Source organism: Mercenaria mercenaria, chromosome 8 (assembly GCF_021730395.1).
Source record: "Mercenaria mercenaria strain notata chromosome 8, MADL_Memer_1, whole genome shotgun sequence".
In the NCBI taxonomy this organism is placed as follows: domain Eukaryota; kingdom Metazoa; phylum Mollusca; class Bivalvia; order Venerida; family Veneridae; genus Mercenaria; species Mercenaria mercenaria.
The window spans coordinates 6,947,269-6,963,801 of NC_069368.1; the positions used below are offsets into that span (position 1 = coordinate 6,947,269).

At 35.0% G+C, this 16,533-nt stretch overlaps 1 protein-coding gene across 1 annotated transcript in view; it reads left to right on the forward strand.

Annotated features, from left to right (window-relative positions):
* The window catches only part of LOC123565528 (kelch-like protein diablo), a 42,882-nt gene extending 26,875 nt beyond the window's left edge, over positions 1–16,007 (forward strand). Inside the window, exons 4-6 of the mRNA XM_053549309.1 lie at positions 10,831–10,983; positions 14,427–14,613; positions 15,604–16,007. Coding sequence (XP_053405284.1) covers positions 10,831–10,983; positions 14,427–14,613; positions 15,604–15,862 — 599 coding nt within the window. The 3' untranslated portion in view covers positions 15,863–16,007. The remainder of the gene's footprint in view (positions 1–10,830; positions 10,984–14,426; positions 14,614–15,603) is intronic.
* Positions 16,008–16,533: the final 526 nt, after the last annotated feature.

Sequence of the window (16,533 nt, forward strand, 5' to 3'; positions counted from 1 at the left end):
TTTTGATAGGTTTGTTTAGGAAAATGAACCAGCTGAAGTTGAGTCCATGGAAATATTGAGCTTATCCAAGGCACCAATAGCCATTTCCAGTTCGTGGCAGTCATAGATGTTATTGAAAATTCTAACACGACCCGTTTATTACCCTTTCAAACAAAAAAAAGCAGAGATGCGAATAACTTATTACAGGCATATAACACATTAGAGATACTGCATCAGTAAAATGTTACTGCTTCGAAGTAAGAAGGGACATTAATGTTATGTTATTTGAAATGCAGTTGAAAAGCTATTTATTAATCTTAATTTAAAAAAATAATCATATCTGTATGTAGGAATAAGCCGTAGTTCTGATTTCATAATTATACACACTTACATTCAAAAGGTTTAGAGGTGAACATGACGTCTATTTCCCGATGAGCATTAATAATGATGTTGGTTTTCTCATGGCGCGGCTGAAATCTATAAGAGCATACTTTAGGAAGCATAGAACACAACAAAGCAGACTCGGTTTGGTTTGAGGAGATGAAATGAAATGTGCAACACCCCTCACGCCCTCTAGCGGCGGCTTAAGCGGAACTTTATTATCCATTAACATTGAATTGACCAGAAAACATAGCAACAAAAATGCTAAATTTAAAAAGTTCAGAGTTCAAAAATGTGACATCCAGATTCCCAAGCTGAGTGTATATAATTGAAATACTAGTAGCTCGTACATGAACAAGTTACAGTTCTGGTTTTATAGTGTAGTCTCGCTTGAAATTGAGGTCGTTGATTAGTAATGACGATCAGCATTCTTTTGTTTGATAACGTATGAATGCGATTTCGGCATTCTTCCGTTGTTATGACGACGCAATTTTCAGTTCTAGCCGAAGGATGCCGAAATATCTTACTATGATACGAAATTGTTTACAACGCTCTGTCCAGTTACACGTTATTAGTCTATGTAAGATGAAAAACTGTTTACAGAGAAAAAAAGAAGTTGCAATTTTTCTATCATAAGATACGACTTTAATGAATCCAAAGTGCAATAATGTATTAGTATGCTGATTTCAAAATAATATAATTTCCGTGTTTAATAATTACACGGGTATTACAGCTATTTACATGAGAAATTTGATCTTGTTGTGTAGGTGGATGCTTATATTTAAAGAATTTGTAGCATGGCCTATTTGCGCTGTGCTGACTTGAAAGCCTCCTGCATGACCAATTTGAAAAGCCTCCTGAATGACCTATTTGCTCTGTGCTAACTTAAAAGCATTTGCACTTTTCGAACTTAGAAAACATAATCGCAACATCATCGCAGTACCGAAAACTAATACTTTAATTTCACTTATCATCAAACAGAACTAGTTTCAAGCTAATCAAATGGAACTGATATTGTGATATTCTCTGGGCTACATTGTTTGTATTTCCTGTCTTGGGGATATAAATACACACACAAAATATACGGTTATATATGCTATACTTTCTTCTGACGTGTATAGCAGTTCCCTCCATGTAGAAGGTCTTTAGAACGCAACTTTATGATAATGTTAGATAGTTTACTTTACTTAAGATGTTTTATTATATATACTTTTTTTTAATCTGTACCTTCACTATCTATATTTTTTACATGGCAGCCCCTCACAGTTAAGTATGTGAAAAAGGTAGCACTTTTTACTATCATGTGACAAAAAAAAATTATTTGCGCCATTTTAGTCCAAAAGAATTGAAAAGTGACAAGATTAGTTTTATGAATATCTAAACTGTTCTTTCGTGACATCGGCTAATATACAATATTGCACTCATTTTTTTAAAACATACCAGCGTTAAGAACAAAATTAATTAGCAAGCTAAAGTTGAATGTATACTAGTGATGGAAGCAATAATACAGGCAGATTGTTATCGTGTTTAAAGTGAGATTTCATAATTATCCCCTGACTCCATTTTGTAAATATTTGGGCTAATTAATTCAATTTTATTTCATGTTTTACATTTTCAAGTTTATCTTATCATCACACAGAACTTGTGCCATGCTAATCAAATGGAGCATGCTATTATTTTTTTCTGGCCTATATGGATTATTCATGTATTTTCCTTCTTTAAATATTGGGAATATCAAGGATATCAATACACAATTAGCTAAGGTTTTGTAATGTCATATTTTCTTCTGACATTGTTTTCGGCAGCATACGGTTTCACCGCTCTTCGCATGCTAGCAGGTCGTTAGTCTATTTCCTTTGCTCTATATCTTGAGATATTAGTACAAAAATAGCTAAGGATATGTAATGTCCTTTTGTCGAGCAGCAAATATTTTCACCTGACATGTTTGGAATGTTTTGTTTTCCCTTGTTACCATTCGCACAAAAACTTCGCACATGTCAGCGCGTCTTTCATTTATGTATGTGAAAAAGGGACAACTTGTCAGTGACAAGGAAATAATTATGTGCGCCATTTTAGTTCAAACGTTTTGAGAAGTGACAAAATTAGTTTTATAAATATCTAAACTGTTTTTTCGTGACTCAGGCTAATATAACATCTCAATCGATGATTGGTTTTTCACAAAAAAAATGCAATCGTTTAGAGCAAAATTAAGAACCTATGGTTGAATGCGTGTTAGATATGGAAACAGTGAAAAAGGCAGATTGTTATCATGTTTTACACTCGACTTGCGTCAAGAGTTATGCGTAACAATCCCTGTGATAGCATTTTAAGAGCAATTAAATGGCTGTCAATTTAGAGAACATGTGCTTGCAAATTGGTATCTGTTCGGCAACTTACCTGTTAATTATTAATCTCTTCACAAATACAAGAACATGCGTGGGAAAGCATTGTTTCATCGATTTGCTTTAGTCTTCTACTGTGTTACTAGAATAGAAAAAAGTGGAAACTCCACAAGTCGCTCAACTCCACAAAAATGAAAAATGTTTCATGGGCGGTAGTTGAAATGCATTCTACCGTCCGCGCCCTCTAAGAACTCACCATTTACACCTGTTACAAGGACCAAAAACAATTTAGGACTTGATTATGGCTGGAAGCTTGTTCTATGTATGTTTAGATAAAATTACAACAAAATCATATGTAAATGAAAACATTCTCATTTGCGTTAAGTGTCATATTTTAGTTCTGGTATCTTCGTTCAGAGTGCTCAGATATATCTTAAGTTTGTAATAATATTACTTTGTAACGTCATTTTCATGTGTGTCGTCGCGTGAAAAAGTTCGTTAACAATTATTAGTTTTATCCTAAATATATATTTATATAAACGAGTGCATATTTCACGACGCAAAGATAGTAATCTTTTTTATTTTAAACGCTTAGAACTGCTCTTTTGAAGATTATATTATATTAATAAAAGTAGTTCTAAGCGTTTGAAATTATTCATAAAAGTAGTTCTAAGCGTTTGAAATAAAAAGATTACTGTTACAGTATTATGTTGAAAAAGAGCGTTAGCCCAAACAAACAAACAAACAAACAAACAAACAAATCCCAACATTTGAATTGTGCAATTAGTGCAAAAACAGTTGCACTGTCTGTAAATAGGAGTTTTGGTATTTTAATTGCCCGACCAAAGCATTTAGAAGCTTTTACAAAAATTGTACCAGTAATAAAGTACATAGATAGATATATCTTTTATTCCACCATAAGACGAGAAGCATACAATTCACATCATAATAAAGAAATTATATGAACACGTATGCATCATCCGTACGAGGATGTGATACTTTTTCATGCATCACTGCAGTACAAAATAGAGCTGCTAGGTATTTCCTAAATCTAGGTAGGTACAACCCAAAGTTTGTGATGATATAGGTCGGGTGCCATTTATTTCATAATTGTTGGAAATCTGTGTTTGCTTATTGGTTACACTTAGTAGTATAAATCAGTAAAGATTGAATAAGAAAATATTTGTTTGATCAGACAGAATAAACTGAAACTGAAACTGTTTTATTTGATTAAACGCCTATTTTTACGGAAAACATATTCAATGGCGTTTTACAAATACATAAAAATACGACAAAAAATAAGATATTTAATGACATATAACATAAATGAGCATAAATATCATTGTGAATAAACTATTTAGTAAGCATTAAAAAAAAAAGATCAGACATCAGATAAGATTAATAAAATATTAGAACATTAAGATACGGTAAGACAGCTGTTTGTTATCAAGTAAGAATTCGAATGTATTTACACAATAAAATCATCCAGTTCACGTTACTTCAATCTCTTAAAAAAATACAGTCACAGTTTCTAAAATAGTGCACAGTAATTTCCAAAATAATGAGTTTTCAACTTCTTTTTGAAAACATCTATTGTGTCTGAGTTCCTTATTTCGAGAGGCAATTCATTCCAGAGTTTAGGTCCAACAGTACCAAAACTTCTGTCGCTGAACGTTTTGCGCTTGTTGAAAGGAACAACGAAACACCCAGTAACGGAATTTGAAGAACGCAAGTTCCTTGTCTGGGTTTGTTTTACGAGAAGTTCAGAAAGATATTCTGGAGAGTTTCCAACTGAACAATTATACATGTAGGTGAGCATTTTGAATGTGATTCTGGCTTTGATTGGTAGCCAGTGAAGGTCATACAACGCTTGCTTGGAACTGTCATATTTTCTTCGATTTAGGACAAGTTTTGCACACATGTTCTGAATTCGTTGCATTTTGTTTACTTCGCTTTGAGCAATACCACATAGAATGACATTACAGTAATCTAAATGGGATATCACCAATGACAGTACAAGGGTTTCGGTAGCCTCTTTGGTAAGATATTTCCGGATACATTTTATTCTGAAGTAGTTGAGCATTGCTGTTCTACACTTTCGTTTTACATGCTCTTTTAGATTCAAGTTTTCATCCAGGAATGCACCTAGATATCGAATAAAGCTCACTGATTTCACTTCATCACCTACAATACATACTTTGTCAGTTGAACACTTAGAGAGCTGTTGCCTACTACCAAACATGATGAACTCGGTTTTGGAAGTGTTCATTTTCAGCTTATTTTCATTCATCCAGTTGTTGATTGTTTTAGCACATTGTTCGAGTTCTCGTATTGCCTGGGATTCTACTGTTGGAGATGATGGTTTAAAGCGTTTATTAGCAGTGTGGTCATCCGCAAAGCCGTAAACTGAAATCGACGGCGGAATAACATCAAACAGTGTCCCCGCATATGTCAAATATAGCCACGGTCCTAAGCAGCTCCCTTGTGGAACGCTACAATTTAATTGGCGTGGAGATGACATGGTTGAATTGACACTTACACGACAACTTCTGGGGCGCAGATAGGAATCAACCCAGCTCAGTGCTGTTCCACGAACGCCATACTGCTTGTTTAACACATCAACAAGAATGTCATGATCAACAGTATCAAAAGCGGCACTCAGATCGATGGCAATTAGCGCCGTAACTTCTTTCTTCTCCATAGCATCCAGTAAATCATTTACAAGACGTAACAGTGCTGATTCGCAAGAATGGTTTTTCCTGTAAGCAGATTGGTTTTTTGATAGAAGATTGTGTTTGTTTACATGATCATTGAGCCTGAACAGAGCTGCTTTTTCAATTAATTTTGACAGAAACGATAGATTACTAACAGGCCTGTAGTTTGCGAATTCAAGTTACAGTCCCATTTTCTTCAACAAAGGTCTTACAATTGCCTGTTTCCAATTTGTTGGAAAGATGCCGTCGCGCAACGACAAATTAACCAATTTAGTAATAACAGGCAACAGCTCATCCAAGTATGATTTTAGCACCTTTGTTGGTAGAATATCAAGTTCACATGATTTTGTCTGTAGTTGGTTTATAATTTTTCTAACTTCTTCCTCGTTCAGATCTTTAAAACTGTCAAAACAAGGAATATCTTTTTCGCATGGTTGAAACTTATCGAAATGTTTCAACGATTCTCGAATTTTTTCGATTTTATTCATGAAATGATCTGCAAATTTCTCAGCCAGTGTACTGTCATGTCCAGTTGGCATAGGGTTCTCCGACCTAGTGCCTGTTGTCTCAGATACAAAACTATAAAGCTTTTTCGAGTCACCTTTTGCATTAAGAACTTTTTCACTCAGAGATGATTTTTTCTCATGTTTGAGTTCTTTTTCGTAGTTTTTACGCGCTGTTTTGAAGGCTTCATGCAGATGTGATTGTCTATGTTTCTTCCACAAACGTTCAGATTTGCGAGCCACTCTTTTAAGGTGAAGAAGTTTTTCTGTGAACCAGGGTTTTGGAGCGCGATGGATGATTGTTTTTTCTATAAATGGTGCGTGTGAGCTCAAAATATTTTCTACTGCTGTCTGAAACTCTTCAACAGAAAGGTCGACATTATCACTTTCGATTGTCATTTTTCTCAGATCGCTTGAAAAAGTGTTCGTATCCATGTCTTTGAAATTTCTAAAGAGCACAACCTCGCTGGTTATATTTTCCTTTCTAACATTTGTCACAATTTTGACTGCACAGTGATCAGAAATATATGGACCCTGTTCACAAGAAACTACTTCAACACCATTTACGACTTCCGTAAGGACCAAATCAAGAATGTTACCACCAGTGTGTGTACTAAATTGTACATGTTATTGTAAACCCATGGCGTACAAAGAATTATTGAACTCTGTTACTGCATTTGTGTCATCGTGGATGTGAAGATTAAAGTCACCCATGACCATTACATTTGAGTACTGTGATAGAATATCAAATATTAGATGTAAGAATTAGAGTTACAAAGTCTGTCAACAGTTTAAACAGTATGGCTCTAATATATATATTGTAATATTTAAGCACCATTTAATAAAGTTGGTGTATTTAGTAACATGCTCCCTAGAATTCTTGATGATTCTGTACAAGATTGGAGTAGAGATGTTAACCGTGATGCTGAATGGAATGAAATCGGAAGAAACAAGCTTAGACTATATAAAACATTCAAAAATAATTTTATGCTACGCAATATTGTACAACAGTCTTTACTGATACTGATAAAGTTGGGTATTTAGTCAACTTTATTGTTAGCGCCGAAACCTGTTTTAATATCTTAAACAGAAGGAACATACTCAAACAATTTTTTTATGCAGAGCAATATTGTACAACAGTCTTTAATAGATCCAACAGGGGTGCTCTGACCTAGTTCAGAAGTGGCACAGTCCCAACTAGTATTGAGCTAGGACGATATAATGGTTTACCGGCAGAGGAATGAACCTGTTTTCACTGTAGAGATTCCGTTGAGGATGAAATACATGTTCTGTTACATTGTCCATTGTATAGTTCTATTCGAGCAGAAGTGATAAAAATAGCTTCACACTTGAATACAATTTTACAGACCTTACTGATACAGATAAAGTTGGGATTTTACTCTCAAACACAGACATTGTATTTTTATGCGCACAGACATTGTATTTTTATGTGCCAAAACATGTTTTGATATCTTAAACAGAAGGAACATAGTACGGTATGGTTGAACGTAAAGTAATGATGCATTTGGTCCTTGGAAAATTATATACTGTGTAACATTTTATATTATATTCATAGAAAATTGTTTTCCTTGTTTTTTTATTAAAATATTTCATGCATATACATATCTATCTACACATCAGTGAGAGGCCTCCGTGGCCGAGTGGTTAAGGTCTCTGACTTCAAACCGCTTGCCCCTCACCGATGTGGGTTCGAGCATCGCTCGGGGCGTTGAATTCTTCATGTTAGGACTTACGGAAGGTCGGTGGTTCTGCTCAGGTGAACGCCCGTGATGAAATAATGCACAGAGGGGCAACTGGGGTCTTCCTCTACCACCAACGCTGGAATGTCGCCATATGACATATAATTGTGTCGGTGCGACGTTAAACCCAACAAAAACAAAAAAACACGTCAGTCATAATTCCTATAAAACACATGCATTCAAGGTCCCACTCTTGGACTTGTTGCAATCAATTGAACTGCTTTATTCTGCACTTGTACACCATACAATTTCAGTTTAGTTATACTGCTCTCATTCAATTTTCACTCAATATCTCACTTTAGCCTAATACACTCTGCTTCATTAAATATTTCAGTGCAATCCACTACACTCACTTGATGTCTCACTCAACAACTCATTTCATTCTAGTACACCCTGTGTCCCTACATACTTCGGTTCACCCCACACCTCTTCACTGGATGTCCTGGTTACATTTAATAATTGTGCCACTAATTATTCTTTTCTCTAGTGGGATATGTATATTAACAATTTAAGCATGGTATGATTAAAGGCTTATGATAACCTATATATTGTGATAAGATTTTCTAGATCATTTCAAAGAATGTATTTCAGTTTGTTTTAGGTCTGTTTCGACTACATTTAAGCATACCACCAGTCTCCAGGTTTTTATTTAAACTGTTATATATACCATGTTTAGGTTCTTCTTGCCTGATACAGTTTGTCTGTTTCCAAGGGCTAAAGGCATTTGTATGTATCTACATTTTTGCATTTTAGTAGGTGGAGATTTCACTGTGAATCATTTAGATTGTGAATCATTTAAAAGTTCTAATAACAGAATATTAAGATAAAACCGTTTTAAAGTTTTAGTTCTGTTTGGTTTAATCGTACTTTATTGCATATAATTTTCATTTCTACATATGTATATAACATGCAAAATAAATAATCATGTATTGAAATGATAAGAACAGTAAATGGGCTGGACTTAAAGTTATGCCAACATTATATATAAACAGTCCTCCCCACCAAGGTCAAGGTTAATTCTGTAAAAGATATATCGAGGGTTGAACGCAATACTGTCATAAGTCCTTAAGGTGTTACTATAGTATTGCGTTCAACCCTCGATATGTTCTCATAGTCTCTCATATTTCTTTTAAGAAAGGTTTGCTTGAATATTTTGTGTGTAAATGTAACTGTTTTATATTTGTATTCGTACAGAGTGAGATTATAATTAACATATCTTGTCTTATGTTATCTTATCATATCACTCTGTAGATTGGTTTATGTTTGCAGGATATTATCAGTAGTGAAATTATATTTGCACGATATTATCAGTAGAGAAATACTTCATAATTATATGTGAACTTATAATTTAAAAAATCACCGTGGAATGTATTAAACTCTGCTAAATATATTAACGGATATCTTCAGCGGCGTTTATTCAACAATCAATATATATGTGGTTATAAACGTAATTTATTAAGATACGGTCATTCTTTATTGGAAGTTCTAATTCATAGTCTGTAGTTACACGTATTCTATTCTAACTACGCACCACAAGCTTTTTGAAAATTTCGTGTTAACTTGGGTATTGTATATATGAACTTTCGGCATCGTCTTCGCCACCTTTGCATTGTATGGTTTGAATTTAACTCTCATCGCTTATCAATGTCAGTGTAAAACTTAAAAATGTATTGGAAATCATTACTTTTTGAGCCCCCTCCCATTTTTTTTGAGGGGGGGGGGGGGGTGAGGAGCGAGAGGGGATGGGCACATAGAGAGTTGCCCTTGTCCGTCCATTCGTCCGTCCGCCCATTCGAATTTGTGTCGTACATATCTCAAAAAATATTTGATCGAGAGTCACCAAACCTCAAATGATAGTTATTCAGCACTTGTGTACCTGGAGTTTTATTTTGAATCTTACACAGCAAAACCAGATTTATGGTCCTTGACTTGCTTAGTCAGAAATATGCATAAAAGGGCCTAAAATATTGTGTCACATGTCTCTCAAAAAAGTATTTGACCAAGAATAATATTACTCAGCATGTGAATTTTTGGGGTTTTGTTAGAGATTTCTTTAAGCCAGACCAGAGTTATGACCCTAGGCCGTATTCTTGAGATATGTGTGACACAAACTTTTATGCCCCTTTACACATGTTTTTGACTAAGTCAATGGCCATAACTCTGGTCTGGCTGAACGATATCTCTAACAAAATCCAAGGTACACAACTTCACATGCTGAATATTATTTTTGTAATGTTTCATAATCCTGGTTCAAATACTTTTTGAGTTACATGCAACACAAACTTATGCCCTCTTATGCCTATTTTTGACTAAGTCAAGGGCCATAACACTGGTCTGACTGTGTGAGATCCAAATTAAAACATCAGATGCACAACATCTCGTGCTGAATAACAATTTTGTGAGATTTTATGACTCTTGGCCAAATACCTTTTGAGATATGTATTACACAAATTTGGATGGACGGACGGGCAGACGGACGGACAATGGCAACTGTAAGTGCCACCCCCTAAAAATAAATAAATAAATTGGGTGGGGGCACAAAAATATTTTACCTAGAGTCATGAAACCATTTACAGTGAAAGGGAGTGAGGGAACCTATGTCCTATGGGCACAAATCTAGTGTTAACAGAAATTAAATAGTTTTGTTATATTGTAAAAGTTTTACAAATATACTTGAAATTGAAAACAAACTACTCAACGTAAACAACCAGAAAGGATAAGAACAAAAGATAGATCAATAAAATTGAAAGAAACCAAAACAAAACAATACACAAAAATCATCAATAGTACATCATATCAATAAAAAAGAGTTCACATTGGAGTGAACACCGGGAAAAAGTTGATCTCTATCCACTTCTAGTACAGCAAATAACAATATATTGTACAAAATGTAATATAAAGTTATCGAGGAAAACATGTTGACATTTTGAATTAATAGTACCATGTTTATCACATGATCAAAATCTATGCCCTAACACATTTTTCCCATGTAACCGGAAGCATTTCACGTGTACATGATCATATATCCAATGTATTTGTGGGAATACAAAATGTATACAATTCAGCAAGCAAATGTATTGCCGGTGTTAATCTATGCTTAACATTTTTAGTCCAACCCATTATTTTTACCGGTATTGGTTTCATTTTACAGGTGGTCGGGTAAGCAAAAATGAATCGTTAGCATCAGTGGAACGCTATGATCCGTCATTGGACAAGTGGGAAGAAGTGGCACAACTTTGCTCTCCCCGACGATGTGCAGCCGTCGGCGTTATAAACGGAAAACTGTATGCTGTAGGAGGATCTGGTGAGCTTAATTTCTTCAGAAGTTATATAGAAGAAAAATTGTCAACATAATATAATGAATATATATATAACATAAGGGTGAAAACAATTGTTACCAGACCAAAAGCAAACATAAAATGTTTGTGTGTATGTATAGTGATATGTGTTTAGTTTGAAATAAATTAACATACATGTAAACAAAGCATGAATACGTAATACCACTGAAAGTGTTTAATGAACATTAAAATGTAATGCCTGTATACACAGTAATTTTATATAGCTTGCAAAGTTAAATGTACTCAGTCAGAATTTTCTAGATTTAAATTGGTATCTAACGTTAAAAGATTTTACTTGAAGATGTGCATGGTATATCTTTAATATACAAGTCTGACACAAGTTTGATATAAATCATACCAAGGGAACAAGTATTGGATATCGATATTTAATAATAAAAAGGTATCGTTTAATGCTTGTTGTTTTTTTGGCCTTGCTCGTTCGTTATTATAATACAATCCACATCTTTATTCACATACAACAGATGTGAAAAAACAAACAAACGGAGAAATGACTTTTAAGGACGCCAAATACTTATGCACCTGTCAATATTTTGCCCGCCCAGGGGGGCGGCGGGCTGACCCAGGGGAATTTGACATTTCAAAAATTTTGTTGTCAAAATCCCCAACCTAGAGGAAACCTTTTTTGTCTAAATCCCACCCTAGAGCCTGGTTGGTACATCAAATGTTTGTCAGATTCCCGCCTGTCGGGAATTGTCTTCTGTCTAAAGTCCCGTGTATGCCCGCCGCTCCCCCGGGCGGGCAAAATATTGACAGGTGCATTATACAAGAGTTCATTGTTGTAATAGTTCTGGTCCTTTGGGATAACTGATTCCATTTAAGAAATAATTTATAGCAAAAGAGTGTTTTATCACTATTTATGCACGATGGGCGGTTATACGTGGGGCGTAATAATATCACGAGGGCGCAGCCCGACTATTTATGCACGATGGGCGGTTATACGTCGGCCGTAATAATATCACGAGGGCGCAGCGGTTGTGCTATAAATTATTTCGATTCTAATATGCCCTTAATCTGAAACAGTAGATAAAATATAGAAGCGCACTTTCTTTATCGCAACAAAAACTTTGACGTCACAGCACGTTAACGTGACGTCATTCTAGCTTAAGAGTGTTTTAACAGAGGCAAGCATATTAGAATCAATGTTATTGAATTGTTCTGCTTAAGCCTATGGTAAGAGGGAAAGGGTAAGGCTTTGGGATATGGAGGTGCGTGATGGTCATTGCAATTTTCATTTAATCTGATGATCACACTTAGTTAAAATTTTGATGATTGCATTTTACTCTTCCTAAGGATTTTCTTATATATCTATTATCTTTATGAACTTTTAAAGTATCGTGCTGAAAAATAAAGATTACAATTTTTTTAAGATTTCAACATTTATATTGACATATGCATTGAGGCAAAATATAACATGTAACATGAACATTGCTTATACAGACTACAATATAATATTGAAATGGTTATATAATTTATGAGATTAATTAAGAATGTATATTTCAATTTCACTTGGCAGATGATATTGCGAGATATGTTTGACTTAAAGATATACTATGCCCATCTTTCAAGCAAGGTATCAACAGATATTGAACGAAGTCTAGAAAAAAAAATAACCATGCTAAAAATATAACCTGACTGTGTAAGCAGAGCTGTACTTAAAACTAAATGTCATATATAGTAATAGAAAAACAGTTTTTAAAAGAATTCTAGTGATTTTAGTCGCATTAAATAGCTGCTCTGTTTAACCTACTGTGAGTTCAATAATATTCGTCAGGGAACTATTTTTCTTGGATTTCGTCCGAAAGTGAATCCAAACGAAGAGGTAAAATTCACTTTCAGTTAATGTTCTTTATTTGAAATCCATGGATTCATTATCTCCACGATATAGCCAATTTGACCAAAATCACGAAATTATTTGCTTACAAAATGAAATAATTTCACAGAATACATCTATCAGTGTATTTTATTTCAAGCTTATCAGGAAGTATACGTTATACAAATACACACTTGTTTATTTTACTTTTTCAAAGATATTTAGCCGTAGTAATCGTTAATATTTTCAAATATCAAATTTGGGCTAATAAACATTTAGTAACTGTTGATATTTTACAATAAAATCTGCAAAAAGGTCCTATGGAACCATAGAATGCAACCAAGCAAAATAATAGCTGAGTCTGTTCATGAGAGGTCACTAATGGAAAGTGCAACACCTCTCACGTCCCTTGGACCGATTTAAGTTGAATTCTATTACATGAAGATAATAAATGGACTCCATGATCCGAAAGGACCAGAAAAAATGGCAACACTGAATCCAAGTACGGAGAGACTTTTTTCGGCCGTCACACGGCACTTAAAGATTGCTGTTGTGATAGTGAATAAAATCTGTAAAAAGAGCAAAATAATAGCATACTCGGTTTGATTGAGTCTGTTCATGAGAGGTAATGGAAAGTACAACACTTCTCACGCCCCTAGCACCGGCTTAAGCGGAATTCTTTTACCTAGATAATGCAATGATTCCAAAGCCTTTTTAACATTTGTTGCTTTGATGTTCATATTTATTTACTAAATGTAATGTTTGCTCAATTCTAACAACATGGCTGAAATATGGTGTAACATGACTGCATTATGGTGTAACATGACTGCAATATGGTGTACCATGACTGCTAACATGACTGCGATATGGTGTACCATGACTGCTTTATGGTGTAACATGACTGCATTATGGTGTAACATTACTGCAATATGGTGTAACATGACTGTATTATGGTGTAACATGACTTTTATATATCTCTGTAATATGATTGATTATCAGTCTTAGTCATATGACTATTTGCGACACAACTTGCCTTTGTATATAGCAGAAACTAATTATTTGCATTCCCACTAGGTGCAAGCTAAGATATGTAGAACAAGAAGCTGCGTTCAATAAACGCTTGATGGCCCCAGTGGCATCCTTGTCGATAGATTTTGCACCTAAGTCCAAAACGAGGTCAAGGTCAAGGTCAAACTGAGGTCAGGTGATGTTTGAAGATGAGGAATGGTCACAGGTTACATCTGCATAAGTATCAAGTCATTCTTGTAAGGGGTATTGATGCTAGACGAAACGGGCCCGTTTGGTTAACCAAGAGATGGCCCATATAAAGCAACCTCGTACGGACGGACGAACGAACGGACGAACAGGACAATCACTATATGCCTCCCGCATCAGTAGATGCTGGGGGCATAAAAATTATTCAAGTACGTAAGTGCGTTCACATGATAATATTGGTGCTGTAAGCAATTTCGCATAATTACACAATGAATGTTCTTACAGACGTGTATAAACTGGGCTTTAGGGCATTGATAATTTTGTTTTCCTTGTCATTGCATTGGTTCTTTTTTTTCAACACAGGAAATAAGTACTTGTTAAGCCGTGTGGAACGGTTCACACCAGCAGAAAACAGATGGGAAATTCTGAAGTCTATAAACACGCCCCGTTTTTTCGGACACCTTCTGCCAATTAACGGATATCTTTATCTTGTTGGAGGAGCTGCCATTGACGAACAAGGAAATTTGATGTGTACAGAAGAAATTGAAAGGTGATTGTTTGAAAGTCCTTTTTTCTTTTCTAGGCGTAACATGTTATTGACTTATAAAAGTAAAGTGATCTGTTGCTTTTTGTTAAAGAAAGGGTAAAAGCCTCACAACATTTATTTGGGTATTCAGTTTGATAGTGCAAGGCCCCGAGTAAATAATAAATGAGCGTTTCCAATACCATAAAAATTCTTTCCTTTAAAATCTTAGTGTTGAAAGCATCTCTTTCGTGCTTTTAAAGATACAAAGTTATCGCAAAAAGAAGCAAAATGCCTGTTTGTTAAAAGTGCCTTCCTGCATAAACAAATGACAAACCATTGTAAAGCGGGGCTCCGTCGCCGAGTGGTTAAAGTCGCTGTCTTCGAGTCACTTGCTCATCAATGTGAGTTCGAACCTCACTTTGGGCGTTGAATTCATAATATGAGGAAGCCATCTTCTGGCTTACGGAAGACCGGTATTTCTACCCAGGTGCCCGCCCGGTATGAAATAATGCATGAAGGGACCCCTGGGGTTTTCCTTCATCAAAGCTGAAAAGTTGCCATATTACCTATAATGGTGCGAGTGAGATGTTAAACGCAACAAAAAATGTTAAAAATAAATGAAAAACTAAAAAATAAAATCTGTGTTGATATTTTACTCTTTATTTCGAATTTTCGGACACTTGTCCTTTTTCAAGAATATGGAAATATTTTTCTGACTAAGTAATATCCATGTAACATTTATATCACAGGAAATGAATAATATGTTATTCATTTCCTGTGATATAAATGTTACATGGATATTACTTAGTCAGAAAAATATTTCCATATTCTTGAAAAAGGACAAGTGTCCGAAAATTCGAAATAAAGAGTAAAATATCAACACAGATTTGTACTATACTTCCCTTCGGAAGATTTACAGACATATTGTAAAAAATAAAAAGCACCCCCTCTAAAATCGGAGGCGCAAATTGATATCTCAGTCTGATTTAACGTTTTATTTAACGTCTTTATCAGGTTCTCGCCAGACACTAACCAATGGAGTTTTGTTGCCAAAATGAGGACCCCTAGGTCTGAGTTTGGATGTACCCACATGAAGGAGAAAATCTTCATAGTTGGTGGATATAATTGGAATACAAGCAAGCGCCCGAATGAAGTAGAATGTTTCGACACAGAAACCCTTATGTGGACAACACTTCCGGAACAGAAGCGACCTCTGGTGGGAGTGACAGCTGCAATGTTGACACTTTACGATAAAAGAGATTATAATAAATAATATAACGTTAATGAATAAATATAATTTTAGAGCATACTTTTTTTTATATTTCATAAATGTAATAATTGGTTTTCCAGATATTTTTTTAACTTATTTGTCATAGATATATTAAATTAATCAATAAAATAATCATTTGATCATTGAATGTCTTCATTTATATTGAAATGCTTTGTGCTGATAGTGGTGTAAATGTGGGTCATAGTGGACCGAGGCTGAATCAGCTTGCAATACCTTGGGTCAGCAAAATCTTCATAAATGTAGTAGTACGTGTTACTCACAATGCAAAATGTAGCATACCAGCTTAAAGTGTCTGACATTAGCTTGACAACTGCACAACGCTCATGACGATATCACCAGTGCGTGTGTCACTGACGACAGGGATCTAACCCCACCCCCTTTAGGATCCCAGATGGCGAAATCTCTTCATACATGTAGTACTCGTTGTAATATATAACTTACAATGCAAAATATAGAATATCAGCTTATAGCGCGAGGCATAGGATTGACAATTGTACCATGTTCATGGCGAACACATTAATCTTAGCTACAGTGGACCGAGGTCGAAGTACATTTCATGACCTTGGGTTAACAAAATCTTTTATACACGTAGTAGTATTTGTAACCTAAATATCAAAGCAAAATGAAGCATATCAGCTTGAAGTGTGGAGCAT